The sequence below is a fragment of the Alligator mississippiensis genome, chromosome 11, assembly GCF_030867095.1.
Source record: "Alligator mississippiensis isolate rAllMis1 chromosome 11, rAllMis1, whole genome shotgun sequence".
Classification (NCBI taxonomy): Eukaryota; Metazoa; Chordata; order Crocodylia; family Alligatoridae; genus Alligator; species Alligator mississippiensis.
The window spans coordinates 5,568,098-5,591,827 of record NC_081834.1 but is presented as its reverse complement, the minus strand read 5'-3'; the positions used below and the strand labels follow the sequence as shown (position 1 = coordinate 5,591,827).

Here is a 23,730-nt window from a genome sequence, read left to right as displayed (position 1 = left end):
TTCCTTAATTAGCCAGGGAGATTGCTGAAAATGGATGTGTATTACCCAATTTCCTCCCTCTCCAGGGCTCATCCTGCTGTCTTTACTGTACCCTCAGACTCTGAAACTCTCCCCAGAGGAAGAAAATGATACTATCCTCTCATTACTTGAAGGCACTCTGAACCTATAGTTGGCAAGGTTTCTAGACCACAACTGCTTAAAATGTTTCAATCACTAATGCTTTGATCCAGGACAATAACATCAGGTTCTGGCAAATCTCAACCATTAGGTATTTTATGCATATGCTCTCCCTCGATGCACGTCAGCCAAGAAGGGCTTTGCAACACCTAAGATTCAATGTTTCAGTCTTCATAATAGGCCTCTGCGAATAGGGAAATATTTGATTCAGATTCGGCTGATTCGGAGGACAGTGATTTGATTTGGATCACTGTGCTGAATCGATTCGGCCGAATCGGCTTTGGAAGGGTTGGCGCCGATTCGGAGAGATTCAGTGATTTGGATCCACCAGGGAGATGCAGGCACAGCTGAGTGGCAGCTCCAGCTCTTCCTGCCTCTCCCTGGGCGGGGGAAGCCTCGGGCACTTTAAAAAAAAAAAGCCCCACACTCACTGGCTGCAGCAGTGGCGATTGCGGCCTCTGGGCACTCGTGGCAGAACCCCCCCACACACACAATGCAGGGCAGTGGAATTTGCCCCCCTGATCTGGCACCCACATGGCAGCTGTCCCATGGCATGGGTGCAGTACGGCTTGGTGGGGCTCTGCGCGCTGCCTGGGAGCTGGGGTGACACGTGGAGTGTCACGTGGTGGAGTGTCACGGGTGACACATGGAGCCGCCCCAGCTCCCAGACAGCGTGCAGTGCCCTGCCGAGCCATGCTGCACCCACACTATGAGGCAGCTGCCGCACAGGTGCCAGGTGGGGGGATGATCCCCACTGCCCCGCGCTGCACAGGGGAGCTCTGCCACGAGCCCCCAGAGGCCCGATTGCCCTTGCCAGAGTCGGTGAGTGCAGGGCTTTTCAAATGATTTTTTTTCCAAGTGCCAGGAGGCTGGGCCAGGTGGGGGATGGGGATGGGGCTGGGCAGGGCAGGGCAGCCATGGGGGCGTCTCTCACAGCTCCTCCGGTTGTCTGCCTCTGCCCCTGCGCTTGGAGTGGGGGATCTTCCCTACCGCTGCTTGCCAGCTGGCGCAGGGGACACGGGATGTGGGCGCAGCAGCACTAAAAGCGGGGGCTTTGCCCTGCTGCCACTTGCCCCCTTCTGCCTGGAGCGAGCCGTGCCAGCATCCTGCCCCCATTCCCCGCCTCAGCTGGGCAAACAGCATGGCAGAGCCTCTGCTCCCAGTGGTGCCGTGCCCCCCTGCTCCCCTCCCTGAGTAACGCACCTCCCCCACCCCGGCTGAGCAGTTTTCCCCAGCCCCAGCCCCAATCCCTCCCTCTCCCACGCCCCTTCCCTCCACCAACCCCAACACAGACGTACCAGCTGGAGACAGCTGTCAGCTGTCTGTTTAGTCTATGGCCAAATCTCCGAAGCGGCCAAATCTTTTTGTAAGCTTTTCCAAACTGATTCAGATACTTTGAATCGATTTGGAGCTTTCAATTGATCTCCCGATTCAATTTGGATTCAGAGATTCAGTCCTCGAATCGGGCTGAATCTCCTCCGAATCAAATCAGCTACTGAAGCTTTGCCCAGCCCTACTCTATAGCTTTTGAGCCCTTTCTTCACAGATTTGTCCCTGTTTAAAAAATACCTAAAAGTATCTGAAAATGTACCTTGGAGGATGCAGCATACATAGCAAACTTGGAATACCACTTGCTAGCCTTCTCCGCAACCCCCTTCCCAGCAGAAAACATGCTGCTTTTTAGAACATCAAATGTGGGGGTTAAGAGCGTATCTAAGTTGAAGGAGGGTGACGATACTAGAGCTAAAGTGCCAGCCATATCCTGAGACTGTTCCCTTGCTGGACTGTTTGGAGAATAAGCTGGAGACGACCAGAGCCTGTCCCTTGCCCGTGCTTCATGTTTAGGATGATAACTCCTAGATTTGGCAAGACTTGGCCTGGGGGAGTTCTGGGGAAGGCTGGATCTTCTGCAAGGCTGGGCTGCCGTGGGACTCTTCTTACTAGTAGTTTTGTCCTCATAAGTCTTTTGCAAGTCAATGCTCGGTGTGCGGCTCGTCAAGGGGCTGCTCATGTTATTCATGTACATTACTATTTCTTCAGCTAAATCTCGCCTCGCAGATGGGGTTGAAACACTTCTGTCATCGTCTTCCTCATCCTCCTCTTTCTGCTGCTCTGTCTCAGCCACCAGCAGGGATAGGGGATCAAATCCAGTTTCAACGTCTGTTTTTTCAATTGGTTTAACTGGAAGGCTACTGTTCCGTTGAAGCCTCTTTAGTTTCTCAATAGAAGATTTTACTGTTTTAGGCTCAGGTTCAGCATCCAAGTCTTCTAGATCAAAGATAACGGGAGACTCCATTTTGTCTACGAAACTGCCGTCAAAAGGTGCATCCTCATCACTGGATTCCTTCTCCAGACTCTCCCTCTCGGAGCCTAGTGACGACTTCCTGATGTTAAGGGTATTTGGCCTTATGCTTTTCTGGAACACATTGGATAGGATTTTTGCATCAACTCCTAATTTTTCAACAATCTCTCCAGGGCTTGCTTCCTGATTAATCCTGTTGATCATGAGCCCCATGAGGGCATCTCCACTCAGATTGCGGTTCCTGCTTGCCCATGCCATCTGTTTTAGGTCAGATTCCACTGCACTTTTATGTCTCTTTCTTAAGGTTTTACTGTGGATAATTTCTGCTCCGTTGGCATCTTCAAAAGAGGACGTGAACAACAACCCTGCTGAGGTTTCTGAAAAACAAGTCAAGCAAGTTACTTTATTTTTACCCCATAACAAGAACTTGATAAAATTACAAAAACCTTAAATGTACATATCTGTCAGCTTTCACACAGCTGACAGTGTGACCATGGGCTGTTCACTGTGCCTCATGCGAATGAGGGGTGGGCTGGTTCGTTTGCAGAGGAGCCAGGCCCAGCTGTTCGAACGTGCAGCTGTGGAGATGCAGACAGGAATGGTCTGCACACCATCGTTAAGGTGCTCGGACTGAAGGTCCTTTGCACCAACAGGCTGGGCCTTCTCCACGAGGCTCCTTCAATGCAGTGCAGCCATGTCTTCCTTGCACCAAATGTTTACCTCTAGACCAGGGAATGGAGCTTCAGAAGGTGGATGAGGACTTGTACTCTACACAATACACACAGCTTTCTCCACTTCTTTCTCATCTACAGATATCTATGCTTTAAAGCAGCTGGAAATTTGAATGAAAAGATGCACTCAAAGTGAACTTATAGAAAAACCAGGGCCATGTGTCAGAGGGGCTGTAAGTCATAGTATCCCAAAGCTTTCTGCAAGCAGCAGTAAGTAATTTCTCAGACTTTCAGCCTCATTTGGAGAAACAGTCATGTACAGAGTGGTTTGATATCTGAGGTCAATAAAAAAAACCTTTCCAGATGGCAAACCATATGGCGTTTTCTAATATGGTGAATTATAACAGGGCCAAGGAGAGAAGGCTGGAAGTCAAAGTGATCTTTTTAGCTTTGCCACACCACAAGAATCCAGAGACCTGAAACCAAGACATATCACACTATGTCAAGCATAGCTGATCCTGCTAGTATAATTAGATTTGACATCACTAAAACACTTGTAAAAGCAGTCTGAAGCTTCATTTCATTTTACTACCTGTGAACCTTCGACAGGCGGTCACAAGTGACAGCCAGAACGAAACAACATTTATTGAATTTTGAGAGGAAAGACGAGCAGAAAAGCCAAACAGGAAAGAGAAAAATTCTGGAAATTAAACTGTAACATTAAAAAAAGATTTCTGCTTGAGCCTAGCAGTTTTAGACATGTGGCCCAGCCTAACTCCTGCTGAAGATGTTAAAAAGCCTTTCGTTTGTGTCAACTGTCACTGGATCCCCTCCTATTTTTGGCCAATAAGGTGGCAAAGGTGGCAGAGTTGATGCCATGCTGCAGGCGTGGAAGAGAACTAAGAGGCTGTCTTTTCTGACAATCACGTGTGATGGCATTTGAACAGAAAATGAAAACCTTCTATACCTCCAAGATCCAAGTCCAAAGCTGCATTAAAATCATCACTGAGAGGGGGACACAACAGCGTACAGGACAGTTGCAGTGAAAGGAGACAGTAATTAGCATACTTAAAAAACAAAACAAATTAGAACAATACCAATAAAAAGCTAGACAGGAGAACTGTTAATACTGTGCTCCCTAGCCCATTCTGGACTACAAAGAAATAAGCCCAGGAGAGAAGCAACTCCAAAATAAATAATGATTTATTAAAGGGGCACAACATGTTAGATGTGAAATACATTGGTTTGAACTCACCAGCGCCCATTTCTCCTGGTGTACTGTCAGACTTGTCAATGGGACCGTTGAGCCGGACTATGCTGGAAGCCGGTTTTGCACTACTGGAATTTTGATAATTGAGCTTAGGAAGGCAGTCGCCGCTTCCTTTTGCACTCTCTGCCTCAGATACTGCATACGAAAAGAAAATATATACAGTTTAATGAGCTGGGAGGTAAACTCAGCAAAATTTTCAAATCTCCATTACCTCTGGGCATTTTTCCTACAGGAAAGATTAACTGAACAGCGGTATGTGGTGATCTGTCCAGCTGCACTCGACTGAGATGCGGGAGACTGAAGGCGCATGGATCTGTGGGTGGGAATGTTTGACAAGATTCCTGCATGACGAAAAAGCTAATTACACTATAAATTATATATTTTTTGACAAATTCAGTGGTGAAAGTCCCATCAAAATGTGATTTGTCATCATTTTTCAAGACCCCAAAACTCAATAAAAAAAGATAATTTGGTGGCAATCTCTGGTCTACATTAAGCAAAAAGTCAAGCTCAGTGATAAGAATGGTGCCTTCTGGGTGTGTTAAGATCTATGAATATGGAACAAAAGCAGACTTTCTAGCAGCCAGCTCTATTCTCTACTTTTTATGTGCAATTTTAGAATTGCTCAAATAAATTTTGATTTTTAGTCCTTTCCTCCCCAAAGACTAGCAGAAGTTTTGAACAGTAGGTCTCCCGATAGCAATAAAATCTTAGCATCAAATTTGTTGATGTAACAAACACATTTTAATAATGTACTATTAGGTTTTAATTTTGCTTGGTGACAAATAACAACACCCCCCCTCCTCCCAGATAAAAGCGTAATATAAAAACTCCTGTATTTTGTTTCAAAGAAAAACAAAAATGCTTAAATATTTGCTCCTAAAGCAGAAAGCTGGGAGAAAAACACTTCATAAAACATATCCATTTGATAGCTGGATGAATGTGTCTACCAAAAGTAAGAGTGGACAATACATTTGACCGTAACTGATGGAGTTGTTAGAGGTACAAAGTCTGCTTTTCAGACCTGCTGAGTACCTACAACCCTTGGTGAAATGAAAAAGACCTACAGATTCTCCCCATATATTACTGCATTATCCACTGCCTTGCTTTCGCAGTTCAGGATCACTGTAACATTGCTTTCATTTATTCAGCCAAAAAAAAAAAAAAAAAAAAAATCGAAAGGTCTTCATACTGTATTAGCTATAAAAGTTGGAATTAAAATGTCTTGGTAATATTCCAGGTGCCGGCAATTCAAGTCTTTCTGCCTCAAGCAAAAATGCAGGTTTCTGACGTTTATTCATTTTTTATTTGAGCAATGGTGAAACAGATAAAAAAAATAATTTATCTGCAAGGGAATTAAAACGAAACTATTTCAAAAGACTTGAAAATTCATCACTTCAAGAAGCAAAAGGAAGCTGATGTTTCTAATGCATATTTGCTTTGCTAAACATTCAGCTCAGTCTGTTTGACAATAAAAAGAGTTGACAAAGCAGCACTGCACTAAGCAAGTTCTGCTTCTCTTCCATAATCCTTCAAGCACAGGGCCTGAGCAATTTGGGTTCCCATGACAAAATGCTGGCGTTGGGGAGGATAAAACGGAATCCACCCACCTATGATCTCCAGGCAGGTTTAGAAACCAAAAGGGTGCTTGCTACCTTTTCTTGTCTCCCCTGCAGGAGTTTTTGGACTACTGGCCCTGCCTCAGTGAGGATCCAGGTACTGCCACTGGCCCTCACTTCACGAGAGGTAACCAAGCAAATACGTGTTGGTACAGTTCTTACAAGCATCTGTGGGTAAGGGCTAACTTTCTAGAAAGGTGCATCATGGTGTCGTACACAGAACAGGTGATTGCGCCTCTAGCAAGGCGCTCAAGAGAGCTCGCAGTCAACTGAATATTTCCAACAGGTGACACAACCAAAACATGGTCGGCGAAGTTAGCAGCACAGCTAAAGGTCTCCAGCGGGACCAACCTTACCCATGCAGTCCCATGCCTGTCACTCCTATTTTTCAGTTTCTGCTTATCTTTCGCTCTTAACTTTGAATTTCCTGGTTTTCTAAAGGTTTGCTTTTTTAAATCCCTCTTATTTTTTTCCTTTCTAAAAACTGAGATTTTTAAAATTTAATCTTAATCCCATGGTAGCATTTTTGGTCTGTTTTTTAGAAGTCAAAGAAATACCTTCTAACTACAAACCACGTGGGGTCACTGGCTCCCTTTGGAACATCATCCCACAAAGACTCAATGGGAGAGAATCACCACATTCACCACTCCCAAGCTTTCTTACGGGTTTAGGATGGCAGTGAATGCAAATCTTGTGATGATGGAGGGTCTCAGAATTCACCTCTCCGGAATTCTCTTAGAGATGAGGAATTGCACAGAGTTGCTTGGTTATATTTGTGGATAAGTGGGGTCTCTCTGGAGCTTGTGGTCTAAATAAGGATTATAAAGTGCACTGGACGCTTGAACAACCTGCATATTTCTTTTATTTGCAATTCCCTATGCAAGCTCTAAGGGAAATATTGTGGATCTCCCTTCAGGACTGACGCCTATCATTTAGGAGTCTTGTAGCCCTACCTGTGCTGGCTAAAGAACACAGGGCACTAAGAACGGAGCAGGTCAGCATGGATTGCTCAAAGCCTGCACAAGTTGATGTGTGGTGCTAAGGAGCTGCAGTGAAAATGCTGTTACTGTAATAATACTCAAGGCACGGCTTGGTAGGGGTAGCATATCAAACCAAGTCTTGAGGCCTAGCTGAGTTACGACATCACAAAAGAATTAAAAACATAGAAGCAGTGAGATTTTAGCAGTGTTTTGGGCCACCAGCTCTCTAAAATCGCTTATCCACTTTGCCTGAAAACTTCCATGCAAATCTACCCCTTGCTTATAAGGCCAGGCCTATAAAACGGTAGGTATATTGCTTTAGATTTGGTGAAGCTGCACAGATTGAGAAAACCAGGAAAACAAACTGTTTACGGAAAGCTTGCGTTTTAACCTCAATTACGGAAGACGCTGGCAGCTCTCGACTATACAGTCGCATACTGGGTGTCGGAGTATCTACATTCATCTAAAATGAACTGAATATCAACATTTATAAGGTACGTACAAGAGCTGGAATCACTCTCTTTCTTGTCCTCTTTTTGTTCTTGGTTATCTTCAACAGAGGGTTTCCCTTGCCTAACTTCTTCTTTAGATGATGAGTTACTTCCAAGATCTGAAACTCCCCCTATTATAATGAGAAAATTGACAGGGTGAAGAAAGTAAAGGATGTCATGCCAGGAAACAATGTGTCAGAGAGCAAATGGTATACATCAACCAGCAACAACAATACTGCCTTTCAATACATTCCACTTGAAAATTTAGCACTGTATCATAAAACTTGCCAGAGACTTTCACAAAAAATATTATCTGCCTCCTGCATATTTGGTCGCAACAGCATTATATAAATTACGCCCACAAAGATCAAAAGGGAAGGCTAAAACAAACAGTCAGCTTGCAAGAATGACTGTTAAACATTCTCTTTCCTTTCCAGCTCATTTGTTTAGAAAGTTTTGCATTAGCAACATTTTGTTTGACAAAACCCCCCCCAAAAATTAAAACTCTTTCAGTCTTCTGGCGGTATGCTTCGACATTATTCCATTTTACAGCAACATTTTTTTCAATATTGAAAAAAACTCTCACATTTTTGTTTTTACACAGAAAAGACACTTTTAAAATAATGAAGAAATCAACTGAGATTTTATTCTCTCACAAAAAAATCAACACTTCCTGGGAAGTCTAGATGACTACTCTGCAATACTGAGAGGCAGAATTCAGAGAGCAACACTGGGCTGAAAACGGCTAATGTAGCTTTGATCGAGTGAGTTCAAGAAGCAAACTCAGTAGGAATAAAATAAGCATGGACTGACATTTCAAACAGCTCTTCTGCCCCAAGGTTGCCTAGATTATTGGCATCATATGAAAGGAATAAACAGAGCAAGTGGGAAGTTTGTGTTTGTCCTAGATAAGGAGGTAAAGCTGTTTTAATACCACTTACAAAATAAACTCTTTGGATATGGACGGAGGGAAGGGATAATGGAACCAAAAAAGCAAAGAGATGGTGAAATTCTGACATCATATTAGAAAATTTGGAAAGACCCAGAAACTAATAACAGTTGCTCAAGAATGTTATATATTTACACTTATGGACTATAGCAGTCCCACCTTGAGCTGAGGAATTGTTCTCGAGAACAGCATACACCCTTCTTTCCCACCAAAGAGTAATTCAGGAATATAAAATAGAACAGCCCCAATAATTCTTTATTTCTTTTTTAACTGGCAAGCGTACACAATGCTTGAATCACACACACACACATTGTCCTTGATGCTTTCTCTCTTTTGATTCTGTCCTTGGGAAGCTATTTTCTTTTAGATAGTTAGATAACAGCTAAACTGTCTACATATCTTTGGTTTGCAAAACCAACCCGTCCCCCCCCAAAAAAAACAAAACCAAAAAAAGATATGCAACAGTAAATGGTACAATTCGGATGACCTGCAGGTGCAGGACAAATGTCTCATACCATCCTGGCTGGAGAGACTTTGCAGGCCTCATCATACAGTAAATTGGGACTGTTATTGTCATGAATCATGGACACTGGATCATTATATCATATGGTTCACCAGAGGCCACAACAGTTGGTGGTAGGCACTGGATGTACCACCTAGATAGACGTGTGGATATTCACTAAAAGTACAGCAATACATCGGTCCGATATCGGATCAGCACTGATATAAAAAAAAAAATCGATTGTATCGGAAATCAGCCTGATGTGTCCGATAAATAAGTTGGCCGATAAATGCCCTTGCGTGCACACAGCCACAGCACATCAGCCAGAGAGAAGCACAGCCTGGCAGCTTGGAGAGCTGCGCGCAGCTGATAAGTCTGTTGTGGTGGAAGGGGAGGAGGGAGGGAAGGGGAACGGCGGGGCAGATCAATGCCCCCTGCGGTGAGGGAGAGAGTGGGGCTGGGCCTGGGGCAGGGGCATGCACTGCCCAGCCAGGGCTGTGTGCAAGATGGAGACGTGGCTTGTCCAGAGGGGCTGGCTCCCTCCGCTGCACGTACCCTGGGAGGGCATGGGGGGGGGCATGTGCCCCTGGATCTGCGTGGGGGAGCGGGGGGTTGCAGCTGTTATTACCCAGAAGTATGCAAGCGCACACAGACAATGCCTGCCAAAGATACTACCTTAGGTTGAAACCATGTTGACATTAGGTAAATATGCCGCATTCAGAATTGAACCAATAAAATGTAAATGAAATAAAGACATTGAAATTTGGTATTTTATTTGTAAGACAGGAAGCAAATTCCTGCTTCTTTAAACATTTTAATGTTATATATAATTTCTATGAAGCCATTCAATTCTATGATAGCAAAACCTGTGATACGCAAGTTGCTTACTGATGAAAAGCAATACAAAAGTGAAGGAATACTTTACCAGAGAGAGCAGCATGTGGTATGTTTGCAGGTAGCTTTTTCAGAGCTCTTTTAAATTGTGCAATGCCTAATACAACGTTTCGTATCTTCATCCATAGAAAATAGCCACCTCTATTGCTCGAAGGCCAAGTGCTTTCCAAAACAGCCTAGTCAACAAAGAAGGTAAAATGAAGTAATCATAATGAGTCCTTGCTTGCTGCCATAGATCCGTTTAAGATTCATAATGTAAGGACAATCAAAAAGCAGTTCAAATAAAACTGGGCAAAAAAAACCCTGTATTGAAAGAGTAAACTGCCAAATGTTCCAAAATAAAGGCAAAGTAACTTACTCTACCGGATTCTTTTACACCTGTTCCTTTAGCAAGATTTTACTTGCTATTTAGTTGTGTTTAATTATATAAGATTACATCAGCCTACTTCCCTGCTACAAAATACGTACCTTATTATAGTAACCGTAGGTAATAGCATTAGGGTCAACTCCAGCTTTTTTCATTTCAAAAAGGACTCGCACTGCAAGCACTGGCTGGCCATACTGTCCACAAAGCTGCATGAGCACCCGGTAACACACCTGCAGACAGACATGAAATAAAAATGGTTAATTTATAATCTAATGTATATACATCTCCAAACAAAAACCACAGGATATTCTTTTTTACCTCATCAGGTGGGTCTATCTTTTTGGCATGCATTTTTCGTAGCACATCATACGCGGTCCTCAGAGCCCTGACTTTTGAATGGCACACCTTCACATATGCCGGAAGGCAGATAAACCACAGGCCATAGCAATGACGCAGCAGACACTTGGACCACATTTGAGGGATGGAGGAGTACCTCTTAGCGATCTTATGAGCTGACTTTATTTCCTGTAAAGAAGTGATCAATTAATTTCACATTCGTATCTTTATAACATACACACACTTTTAAAATTGATCAAATACTCAAGAAAGAGAAACATTAATGAGCAGTCTGGGATACTGATGGCAGTTGCTGCTCAATCATCCTCATATATATTTCAAAAAAAGATCATAACTTTTTCCCCCCCCAGTAATTTTCAGCATAAATGAGGGCTTTAGGCTCTCTCTGCACAGGATATGTCTAGACATACTGAATCTTAAAGAACTACTGAAGCAGGGGTACAGACAAGCAAGAAAAGCAGAATTAACACCAGGGGCTCAGTTCTTATCCAAGATAAGCAAAAATGAATTTGGTAGAATCAGCTCCTGTGGACTCAATGGCTGCACATGAAGAAGCTATTTACCTCTCTCAGATTTTATACTAAGCTACAGAGCTCTTCTATTGCATATGGAAACTCGATCTAGTCCATAAACAAATCATAGTTTCTCCTTACACACACGTCTTATATATTGCATCTAGATCTTGGAATCAATTCAGGTATCAGAGGCCTTCAAGCCAGGTTATTTTTCAGCAGTTCTTATGTTTCCAATAAGAAACAAAAAAAAAAAAGTCTTTAAATAAAGGCAGTTTCTCTCTGTTTTTCTCTCTTTCTACCTGACACATTTGGAGTACCATGGAAAGCTATTCGTGTTCTAATCTAAAGCAGCTAATTTATAATCTTGCATACCCAAGATTATATCATCCTGAGTACTTTACCAAACAGAATTACAAAGGAAGCAATTTCAAATGACTACAACATTCAAGGGCAGCCTGCAAAACAAAATTAAAAACCTTAGATCCCCCAATCCCCCCCCTCCCCCCCCCCTTGCCAAAAACTGTTTTGAAGCATCCCTTACTATGACATTTTGTGAGTTTGGCCGCTGGAAGGGTACGTGGCCGGGCCACTTGCTATAGTTGTTACATTTCAGACAAGAAGCATAACTACGAGGGGAGGCCACACTTGCTCTGCCTAAATGTTGGCTGCAACATTAGCAGGTTGACATGAGTTAGTTTTCTAAGTCAGGACTAAGCCAGTGACCCGGCACAGTGTCAGAGAGCACTGAACTAGTACCAGTCTTTTTTCAAAGGAAATAAAACATAGATGCTTCCCATTTGTGTTTACTATAGATCCTAGGGTACTTTCTTGCCAAATTACAATCTGGACATTATATTCTGCCTACTTACAGTTCCCATACATTTTCAGATAAATATCATGTTCTCTACAAGTTTGTACAACAGTGGGGAGAAGTGAGCACGCTAGAAGAGAGGGACAGGCTACAGCTAGATCTGGACAGGTTACAGGGGTGGGTGGAAGAGAAAGGGATGGGTTTCAATACAGACAAGCTTGCACCTGGGGAGGAAGACCCAGCAGCAGACCTACAAGCTGGGGAACTCCCTTCTCGTCAGTGCAGAGGCAGAAAAGGATCTTGGAGTCATTACAGACTCCAAGATGAATATGGGCTGACAGTGTGGGGACACGGTCAGGAAGGCCAACCACACCCTGTCATGCATCCACAGATGCATCACGAGCAGGTCCAAGGAGGTGATCCTCCTCCTCTGTGCAGCACTGGTCAGGCCACAGTTGGAGTACTGCGTCCAGTTCTGGGCGCCGCACTTCAGAAGGGATGTGGACAACATGGAGAGGGTCCAGAGGAGGGCCACTTGCATGATCAGGGGGCAGCAGGACAGGTCCTATAAGGAGAGACTACGGGACCTGAACCTGTTCAGCCTCCACAAGAGGAGGCCGAGAGGGGATCCTACAAACTGGCCGAGGGAGACCAGCAGGCAATGGGAGAGTCCCTGTTCCCCCGAGCACTACCCAGAGTTGCAAGGAATAACGGCCACAAGTTGTCTGAAAGTAGGTTCAGGCTAGACATCAGGAGGCACTACTTCACTGTCAGGGCGGCTAGGATCTGGAACCAACTTCCAAGAGAAGTGGTGCTGGCTCCTACCCTGGGGGTCTTCAAAAGGAGGCTGGCTAGACACCTTGCCCGGGTCGTTTGACCCCAGCATCCTTTCCTGCCCATGGCAGGGGGTTGGACTGGATGACCTGCTTAGGTCCCTTCCGACCCTACTAACTATGAAACTTAAAACAGCTACAGTACTTTACCCTGCTGGCAGCTGCATTTCAGCAGTGGCTTAAGTAATTTTAATATTGTGAAGTTTAATTACCAATATCTCCAAAGTCAAGTGCTTTGAGATCTTTACCGGAAGGCCAGTGTAAAAGAAGAATCTTCTAAAAGCACGGCTTTATGTTTTTACCTTTGTTTTCATGTCATTTAGGAACCTAACAGTGGGAGCAAGAGAAAGGGAAACACTGCTTTCAGCCAGGTTCTTGAAAGCCATCCTGCAATAAATTTCAGGGCCTCAAGATGCTAAATCACATGAAAAAAAAAAATCAAAACTGGATCCAAAAGCAAAAGACTAACAGCAAATGATTTTTGATGAACGAGACTCTTGAATATTCTAGTTTGATTGAAAATGCACTTGTCCTTTAACAAATACATAAAGATGAGGGATCCTGCGGGGAAACTGCACCTAAGGACAAAACAATATTTCCTTCATCTAACAAGCCAATCAAGGTTTGTAGCAGAATACTAAGGAGAAAAATATTCCTATGATCACCTGCCATGCTACTGCATTAAGATCTAGCTCTTCTTACGGTTAGCTGTTAAAAACAGTTTCAGTTAACAGCAGGGCTGCCCAACTTCTCAGTGGCTGGGGGCCACATCCCATGTGGGCTACAACAGGGTGAGCCAAGGGCCCCCCATCGCTGCCTCCGTGCACCTGGGGGCAGGCAGCTCCTCACACTGCCTGCTCCATAGCACACCCAGGCTGCTCCACCATGCAAACCCCCCACCCCAGCTGGGAAGCTATGGGCTCCTGTGCGCTGCACTACCCCTTAGTGCAGGTGCACGAAGCCGAAAGTAGATGGGAAGCCGGGAGCCCCTGGCTGCTACCGCAGACAAAAGGATAGTGGGAGTGGCAGCTGGGTAAAAGCCCAGAGGGCCACAGATTAACCCCGTGAAAGCTACATATAACCCAGAGGCTGCCAGTTGGACAATTCTGTTATAAGGCATGATATGGTGAAGGACCCATCAAATTAATGTCAAACTGATCTCGACAAAAAGTGACTACCTACCACCTAGCTACAAATCAGCAGTTCTGAACAGTTCATACAGCTATCGTTGAAGCCTGTCCATTTGACAGCATCGCTTTTGAAGGAAAAAGGAAGACAATTCCCAACAATATAGTTTAAAACTAAATCGGGTAGTCTGGAATTGTTTTGAACCCCAAGAAATGACATGTTTTTTTGTCACCGAAAAGAATCATATGCAAGTATTAATGCCATAGGTCAGAAATAAATATTTTCAAGGGGAAAATGCTTGCACTGTTAATGACTTTTGGAGTTCACAATTCACCACAAATACAGGATATTCAACTGAAATTTAATTCTCTGGAATGTCCATTAGAGGGGAAAATAAGCTAATTAAAATACTTGTTTAAGCCATAAGCAAGTCACATCATAAAAATCAAGACACGGTTAACTGAACATTGAACAAGGGAGCTCTGCGAGAAAAAAATTAAAGTGTTCACTCATTAAGTAAAGCTTCTCATGTGAATAACCATACACCCAAAAGAAATGTTCATTAGCAGATGCACGTCACTGCATTTTAATTTAGCATTCATCAGTAATTTGCAAAGCAATATGTGAAATCTCCTACTATCATTTATTATCAGTTCTGTTTGACTCTGACTGTAAATCTGTTGAGGTTTTTTTTGTTTTGTTTTGGTTTTTTTAAAGGTAACAAAATCTCTCTAGAGTTTGAAGGCGGAAGGCAGGGCAGGGCGACGTGCCTCAGGGCATTTTTAAAGGGCATTTTGTGTTCTGGGGTGGAGGTGCTTTAATTAGAGCGGCTCCAAGAGTCACTCTAATTAAAGTGTCCACAGCATCTCGTGTATTCAGCGTCCTGTGCTTCAAGATGGCAGCGGGCACGCTTTAACTAAAGCTTGTTCAACGAGTTTTAGTTAAAGTGTCCCTGCCACCATTTTGAAGTGCAGGGACATTGAATACACATGACGTGGAGGCTGCTGGAGCGTGCTAATTAGCATGCTCCAGCAGCCTCCACATCATGTTCATTAATCGCATGCTAACTAGCATGCACTGGAGCAGACGTCCAGCACGTATATAGGTGCCCTTAGAGACTAACTGATTAAGCTTTGAAGAAATCCAGACATTTCTTTTTCAGATTCATGTGATCCAGCCATGAGCAGAAGTGTCAATCCATCTATGGTGCTGTGTCGAGAGGAAAGAATAAAATACTTCAAGGAGCTATGAAAATAGTCACCACCCATCTGTTCCTTCTCACTTCCTTCACTTATGATGCTGGTTTCAATATCCATTTGATCTACTTCTCCACAGCTGGCCTTGCACTTTCCTCCATACTATTCCATATACATGAAAAAATATTCTTGAGCTAGTTCTTATGGATACTATCTCTATGGAGACTTCTCTTAAATCCCTTCTGAAAGCCTACTTCTACAAGACCTACAATTACCAGTAGCTGCCTCAGTCACCCCTCTTAAAATATCTAACCAGTTATTTCTCTTAAAGGGGGACTGTTGATTTACATGGAGCCAGGAAGTTTAATGATGAGAGGGAAGGCTTGCAAGATCACTAGGATTGCAATGGCAATAGAAAGGGAAGATGAGAAAGATCTTTGTGTTCTTAAAGCAGAAAAAGAGAATGGTTTGGGGTCATTCACTCCAAGTACAGCTATGGCTTCAGGCAGTTCATGTGCATACTGTGGGTAAAAAAGGGAATGTGGCATTACTATATTATTGCCAGGCCTCCAGAGCAGCTGGAATCCTCTTAATTATTCATTATAGGACTCACCTGGTGAAGAAGTGAGAGTCTACATCTTCGAACAACAAAGTTTGTTAAGGAACTGAGCATCACAATGAGCTAGCATAACAAAGGTGTCAGATGAAGCTGCCAGGAGACACCAGCTTTGTAATTTTTCTTTTGAAAAAAATAGATATCTGTGTTTTGTGAACCAAAAATGGCTCTAACTTTATAAAATATAACAAGTCTTTCATTAACTATGTCTTGCAGTCCTTTTTCTTCATATATACCTACATTTCAAAGCTCCTGACAAACTTTTTGACTATTGATATCTAAACACAAAGTGCTAGTTCCAATACTTTTGCAGCAAGGTTTCAGCAGGTACAGAAAACCGGACCTTAGCTAAAATACCAGACACCCGGTGCCATGATGAGACTGACAGGTTGCTATCGACGCAGCCGCTATATCTGATCCCACGTGGGGTGCCTCAAGCGATGCTCCAACAACCACGAGAGAGACCTAGCTCTCTACCCTTCACAATCACTGTGTTCCTTTCTCCTGCTGCCCAGGAAAGAAAATTGGTTGGGAACTGTCCACATCAGAAGAGCTGGCTGATGAAGTAGCAAGAGCAGTACTAGATAACTGTTGCAGGTTTTCAATCGCAGAGACACAAACACCTGAAGAGGCCCACAGTTTTCTCCCTCAAACATTTTTGAGGTGAGCCTCCCTAGCTTTTAACATATGCAGCAGACATACACAAACACCGCCCCCCCCCCCCGGGTTGCTGGGCAGTCCTTTGCTACAAGGACAATAGCCTTCTAGTAAATAGGGACGTCGCTGATGAGTCTGTAGATGACTGAGAAGACCGATCTGAGATCTGCATGTTCAGCTGCAGACATGCCAAATAATTCTGGGAGAAGGAAGGAGTAGATCCTGGTGATGTCAGGTCACAGCTCTTTCCCTTGGTGTCTCGCACATCTGCTTCCATAGTGAGGCGAGCCTGCTCAGAACAATCGATACCTTGTCATATATCATAATGCCACTGGGGACAAGCCAGTGCTCGAGTCATCCAGTATTGATGTTTATACTGCATTTCTTCACACTGGCCTTCAAGGTGCCCTTGAATCTCTTCTTCTGCCAACCTCTAGAGAGGTGACCAATGGTAAGTTGGAAGTACAGGACCTGTTTTGGGTGCCCATTATCAGACATACTTTGGACATGTCTTGTCCAATGGAGCTAGCACCACTTAAACATGGCTTCAATGTTTGGCTAAATTTGTTCTTCTGTCCTTCCAAGTGTACACACAACTACTTCAAGGCTTACAGGTTCTGTGCAGCTTTAGTTCCTTGGTGAATATAATTTTTAGCTGCGTTTTCAACCACAGTCAGTCAACCTGAATAGCTGAGCTTAGAGGAGAGAGTATCACTCACTTTTTAAAATTAGTCTTATAATTAAAAAATACTTTAAATACCTGTTTTGTTCTCCTGAACATTGGTGATGGGCTATTGGGACTACTGGCTTTTGAGGACAGTTTGTTATTTGGTGTAGTCAGGAACCCTTCAAATCGGTCAAATAAATCTAGTTTCAGCACAGGGAATCCATTATAGCTGTCAAAAAAACCCCAGAAAACACATGCCATCACTTAACCCTTCTAAGTCTGCCACAGAATGTCTGGAAATTAAAAAAGCAATATTGTCTTGCTAGAATTTCAATAGGAAACACATGGATTTATGTACATTTACAAATTACACTTGACAGGTAAAACTTAGAAGAAACTGTTCAGAGTAGTTTACTACATCTAAAATAGTGGTTTTCAAACTTTTTTTCATTTGAGGATCCCTAAAAAATTTCAAATTTATGAATTTTACATGGGGGGGGGGTCACACACATTTGATTGATTTCAGTCATCTTTCGCAGACCTGTTAGACATAGTCTGCAGACCCCCAGGGTGCTCAACACCCAGCCCAGAGGCATGTCATATGGCCCACAACAGGCAAGGTTATATGGGTAGATGTTATATCTTATTAGACCAACTAAATAGTTGGAAAAAAGTTCTTTGCAAGCTTTTGGGTACAAACACCCTTATTCAGGTACTGAGAGACTCTGCTGATGTTATAAGTTCTCTAAGGTAGAAAAGAAGCTTTTATGGCTCAAGAATTCCTCAAGAACTGCACCATCAAACCATTGCTATACCTGAGATATACAGATGACATCATCATCATCGTCTGGATCAAAAACCTGCAGTCTCCGATTGATTTCTATCACAAATTCAACAACCATCACCCCTCCATCAGACTCTCTCTTGAATACTCCAGCACCAACATTTCCTTTTTGGACACTATGAGCAATATCCAAAATGGTAAAATACAAACCACCACATACAAGAAAGTCACAGACCAGCACACATATCTGCACAGAACCAGCAATCACCCTGCACACACCAAGGAAGCTGTAATGTACATGCAAGCTGTCTGATGCCACCGAATTTGCCCTGAGGAGAATATCTGCGATCGTCACATTGCAAATCTCAAAGGGCTTTCACTCAACAAGGACACTCCTCCAGAGAGACAGATTGCATTTTGAAACAGCCACCTTGATTCCACGTGAAGGATTGCTGCAGTACAAAAAGAAACCCCCATGAATCACACAACATTAGTTATGACGTACCATCCTTCCCTGGAACCGATACAGAAAATCCTCAAACAACCGCAACCCATACTAGAAGACAACCCAATTCTTAGAGAGCTCTTTCCAGAACCACGCATCCTAGCCTTTAAAAAGCACCAAATCTTGAGAACTTCATCACCAGAAGGAAGCTCCCCATCACCCAAATCATGGATGACTGGTGCCACCTTAGTGGAGGGGAAGGGGGCGTCACGTGCCCCCCCCCCATGACCAGTCGGCCTCCCCCTGCAGTCCATCGTGTCGCCTGGGAAGCAGCCGCAGTGCTCTCAGAAGTGGCCGCAGTGCTTCATCCGGCACTCCCACTCCCTGGCTGGTACTCGCAGGGTGACACCGGTGCTCCTGCCTGCCCCCCCTGCCCATCACTTAAGTGGGGAGTGCAGCCTGTCAGGGGGTGCACCAGTGCTCTCAGGGGGTGCACATGCACCACCTATGCATCGCCACTGACCCAAACCACACCGAATGGATCCAGACCATGCCAGAACAAGAAATGGAAAACCTGCCAACATATCTTCAGCACCCTCACAAGTACTACAGCCCAACACAGAACCATCACCATTCCCGGACCTTACACGTGCACCCCTAGAAATGAAGCATCTCTCATCCAGCACACCAAAATGCCCTGATGGAAAATGTGTAGGAGAAACCAAACAACTGCGCACCAGAATGAATGCACACCGAAAACTCATCAAATACAAAAACACCCATTACCAGTGGGTGCACACTTCTCACAAGACAATCACTCCACTCCCTCTCCGATCTCTCAGTTCTAATCCTCAAAGGGAACTTACAAAACGCCTTCTGTAGATGAGCCTACGAACTTCACTTCATAAATCTACTGGATACAAAAAATCATGGACTTAATATAGACACTGGATTTATGACACATTGCAACTTGCCTGACATCTAACACATTTGGTACCTGCCTTAAGCTGACCATTACTATTCCTTCACACTTCCCCCCACCACACCGTCCCTATCGTTACCCTTTGCCCTCCAAACTTCCACCCACTGCATCTTCAGACTTCTTGTTTACTCCAGCTTCTTTTCTAGCTTGGAGAACCCACACCATTAGCAGAGTCTTCCAAAGCCTGAAAAAGTGTGCTTGTGCCTGAAAGCTTGCAAAGAACTTTTTTCCAACTATTTAGTTGGTCTAATAAAAGATATCACATCTACCCAAATAACCTTTCCTGCCTAGGTCCTTAGACCAATATGGCTACAACCAACAACACCTGACCCATGGGACTCCCCAGGGGTCTGGAAATGTGATGACAGGGGAATGGTGGTAATTAACACTGACCCACATTTTCAAAGCCTCATGTGACAGGATCAGGCTGAACACCTGGATCAGGCCCTGGAAGAGCAGTGGCTGCACAGACCAGATCCAGCCTGCAGACTGATCTGGCACTGCTCATCTGGTTCATAGGGTGACAAGACCAGGCAACACTGGTCTAGAATGATCTGCACAACACAAGCTCTTGACTCTCTGCATTCACAGACTTAAAACTTCAATTCTTAATAGTTTTTCTTTATTAGTATTCCATTAAATTAGCCCAAAATGTATTAACATTGATTGCAGTTAATACAAAAAACCTCTGTGAAGCTTATTTAGTCACTAACAAGAAAGCTGTGGCATAGCCATAAAGGCCTATAAAAATCTATATTAATGCTATCAGTCTGAAAGCCTAAATTACATTTCTAGCTTAAAAAGGATTTTTAGTAATATAACAAAGAAACCAATAGAAATAATCTTATTTGACAAGTAATTACTAAATTAACAACATCAGTTTTCACCCGAGAGCCCGATTCTCCTGTTGCTTAAATTCTCTGGAATTAAGGGGCGCAGCAGAACACTCGGCATTTCACAAAAGGTATTTTTAGAACTGCAGCCAGGGTCCTTGGCTGGTAAGTTTTAAAATGTAACAGCCAGCATAGTCCAGAGTAGAGCTGGTCATGGTCCATATTAAGAATCATGAGAAATTTAGCTTGATTAGAAAACCAATCACGTACGTACCAGCGTTTTTACAGAAGAAGTAATGGAACCGGGAAACCTGTGTTCTAGACCTGTAAGTACTAAATACCTCTGTTCTGTACCAAAATAAATAAATAAATAAATAAATGTCTACAAGTCAGCTGTAGGAAGGCAACCATCTGCTGTTTTTGGCCACTACCCTATTTTGCTCCCCTGAATACCTGTACTGCAAAGGGTGTTCTTCCCCATTGGGTAGGTGAGGGATCTCGGGTGGCGTTATAAACACTGTGTGTTCACTCTTGTAAGACTCATCCAGCTCTATCAGGCGTGTTTCACCAGTCTTGTCCATGTCTACCTGCAGGAATTTAATTAAAAGGAACAGTATTTATTAAAGTTACTGGATATTGCTGATCTCAGATAAGTATTTGGTACAGCAAAGACAAAGAACACCCAGTATCAGCATCAGAGGATCTCACCTGGGAGTTAGGAACTGCTGGCAAGGTGATAATTAGAAGACATCTGTCTGGGAGTGGGGTTACATGAGGATTAAATATGCCACACAGAGGCACCTTTTGAAAAGCTTTTCTTTAAGAATGATAGTAATTTTAGATGCACATCTTTATTATATAAAAACCAGGCCCCAACATGTGGGAAAGATACTGAATGCTTTAATTACTCCTGGTTTTTTTATTTCATTAAGCTAATATTCATCTTTGTTGACTATTTAACTATTGGCACATTCATTTCCATTCCTAATATACTCAACCGTTTTTGTTTCCCAATGTTCTTTTAAATAGCTAGAAAGGAGGTTTTATTTTATTTTGTTTTAAGAACATCTTTCAGACTTAATGCCTTTGGAAGCTTCTGTGTAACTAAGAGCTTCAACTTAAGTTCTTCTCTAAGAAAAAACTTACAGCTAACCTTTTATAGTACCCCAATCACTAGCTGGAGCAGTAACAGAAACCTGATTCAACAGCATCATTTATTGAGAACCTGTAGGTATGATTATTCTCTGGGCAGAAATTGTAGTTCCTTATGTAGCAATCAAGACTCGCTAGCTTACAGTGTTTACAGAAATTGTTTGCTTCGCTTAGATTACCGATGTTAAAAGAAATGCCCAAGTCACCAAAACAATTGTTGCTCAAAACTTTATACTCCATGTTAAATGAAAAACAGATTAGTTTTAACATCCAGTTATGCAAAACAAAAATCACTGTCCCCGCCATGAGCCTGAATGAAGAGAAGACTGTCTAGCAATATTACTGAACTCTTCTTTCCATTCTTTGAGCCACAGAAACACAAGAGAGTGCAGTTATTCCTCCAGGGAGACAAGAGGAGAAAAAAAGAGAATCTTTACTAAGTGCTCAGATTTCCTGAGTAATAGTCTGAATCCTTTGTAAGCCCCAGAAGCAGTTGTGTTGGAAGCTGCATAACTGCAGATGGTTATTAAAGCCAGCTCCCCTGTTATCACGTTTCACCTGGAACAGTTGTATTGGTTCAACACTAACATTTAAATTAAATTAATATCTTTGACACAAGCCACTGAGAGACTAAAGCCATGGCCTATGCCCTCAACTTGCCCATGGACTGGTGGTGCACCTAACTAGAGAAGATTCCTCATCTCCCTCCTGGCTGGTTCAGGGCCGTGCCTTGAGCGGTAGACTAGATCAGCGTGGGCCAACCTTTTGGCAGCTGTTCCAGATGCCAGGTCCCATACCCGCTGAATACCACTCCGATCCCCCTCCCCTGCCCAATCTGCTGCTCTGTTTTCTGTTCTCTCCCCGATCTATTGCATGCCATACACAGAGGTTGTCCATGCCACCTGTGCCAGGTTGGCCGCCCTGGGACTAGATGATCTCCAGAGGTCCCCTTTTGACCTTCAATTCTATGCATCTATTTAGATTACAAAATCCAATGCAGGGTAGAATTGCCCATGACGCATCATCATGCATACAATTATACAGATGTGCCTTAGTTTTCTGAAAAGGATATATTGTTTTTGTTTTTTTGTTTTTTTACAGACTCTTCTCAAGGACAGCTGAATTTAAGTACCTATCTAAACTGGGTAATCTTCAACTTCTAGTCAGTAAATGTATTTCATATCATGGATCTATAGAAGAACATGTTCTTTTCTTTGAACTATGTATTTATCTATGAACACTGCTCAAGAAAGGATGGCTCATCACCCCCAACTCCCATTCAATTCAAATGGGAGCGACTGGTACTCAGCTCCTCTGAAAGTTCCCTCAACTCCTCAGGTTGCAAGGTGAGCTACTGCCAACATACGTTAACATTCACAAAGCCTCTCAGACACAGGGGGGAAGGCGGCTTTCACCTCACCTGGGTGGTAAAATCCATCTTGAAAGAAGTGCTGACTGGACAAATGAGAAACCTCTGTCACTGTCTCCTTTACAAGGAGGACCCCCCCCCCCAAAGCAAGCCTGGCTTTCCGCCCCCAAAATGCTATTTTTGCTGACAGCTTTATACATCTCTCTACTGTCAATGAACTGGCACCATAGGAAGGCTGCCTCCTTCCTAACACATGGAAATCACTAAATTTTTTGCAGCTGGTGCAGGTAGCTCAAAAACTGTGATGTTACTTCACATTTATCACAATTATTTGAAGGGTGATCTTGCTCTCTTTTGGAAGAGCGAATATTACTGTCTTACAACCACTTTAAGCACTAGACTATCAACAACTGCAAAGATGCATTATCCAGTTGAGATTGAGAGTGGTCGGTGGTACTTTCAGGGTAGTCGCTGTCAGACACCATCTGCAATATTTTCTGAAATAACCTTTAAAGGTAAAGTCTTCTGAATGACAGCCATGAAATAAAGAGCAGGATGTATGTGATAGGAACAGTCAAAGTCTTGTTTCCTCCACTTAACAGCTCCAAAAGGAACTGCGTGAATAAACACGGACTAGACGCAGTCAAAGGTGTTTTATGTTTGTAGGTCTTTTAAGTGTATAAAACTGCACTACTGCCTAGAAAGATACTTTCAAAATACATTTAGCTTGTATGTTTAAAAAATAAGAACGCAGTGCCGTTTAAAAGTGCTAAGCCGACAACTCTGTAGACTGAAGTTGTCCATTCCTGCACCCAAGTACCGTATGGGCAGCAGCTGTGTAAGACTCCCTGTGCTACGCGAGGCCTGACCTGGGAGGACCACCTCTTCAAAGGAGGTGAGGAATGAACGTATGGGGAGACAGACCAGCAACCACGACCACTAGGAACTCAACTCAGCCCTTGTCTTCACAATTTAGTACCAGCCGAGTCTTTCCAGACTGTGTTGAGCACTTGGGCACCTTGTGATCAGATCAACCATACCAATAATAAGTTACTCTGAAGTCATTTCACACAGGCCAATGAACTGCAGCCACATGCTGGGAATGACTGGCCGACGTCGGTCCAATAGGGATTAGAACCAGCGACCTCTGAAATAAGAACCAG

At 43.4% G+C, this 23,730-nt stretch overlaps 1 protein-coding gene across 4 annotated transcripts in view; it reads right to left on the bottom strand.

The window, feature by feature from the left end:
* Window positions 1-23,730, bottom strand: part of DENND4A (DENN domain containing 4A) — a 104,931-nt gene that overhangs the window by 18,125 nt on the left and 63,076 nt on the right. For all 4 annotated transcript variants that reach the window (XM_019477468.2, XM_019477469.2, XM_059714545.1 and 1 more), the window contains 8 exons: window positions 20,500-20,633; window positions 17,096-17,231; window positions 10,541-10,747; window positions 10,324-10,452; window positions 9,887-10,031; window positions 7,522-7,641; window positions 4,406-4,555; window positions 1,769-2,856 (listed from right to left, as the gene is read on the bottom strand). In XM_019477468.2, the coding sequence (XP_019333013.1) occupies window positions 1,769-2,856; window positions 4,406-4,555; window positions 7,522-7,641; window positions 9,887-10,031; window positions 10,324-10,452; window positions 10,541-10,747; window positions 17,096-17,231; window positions 20,500-20,633 (2,109 nt within the window). The remainder of the gene's footprint in view (window positions 1-1,768; window positions 2,857-4,405; window positions 4,556-7,521; window positions 7,642-9,886; window positions 10,032-10,323; window positions 10,453-10,540; window positions 10,748-17,095; window positions 17,232-20,499; window positions 20,634-23,730) is intronic.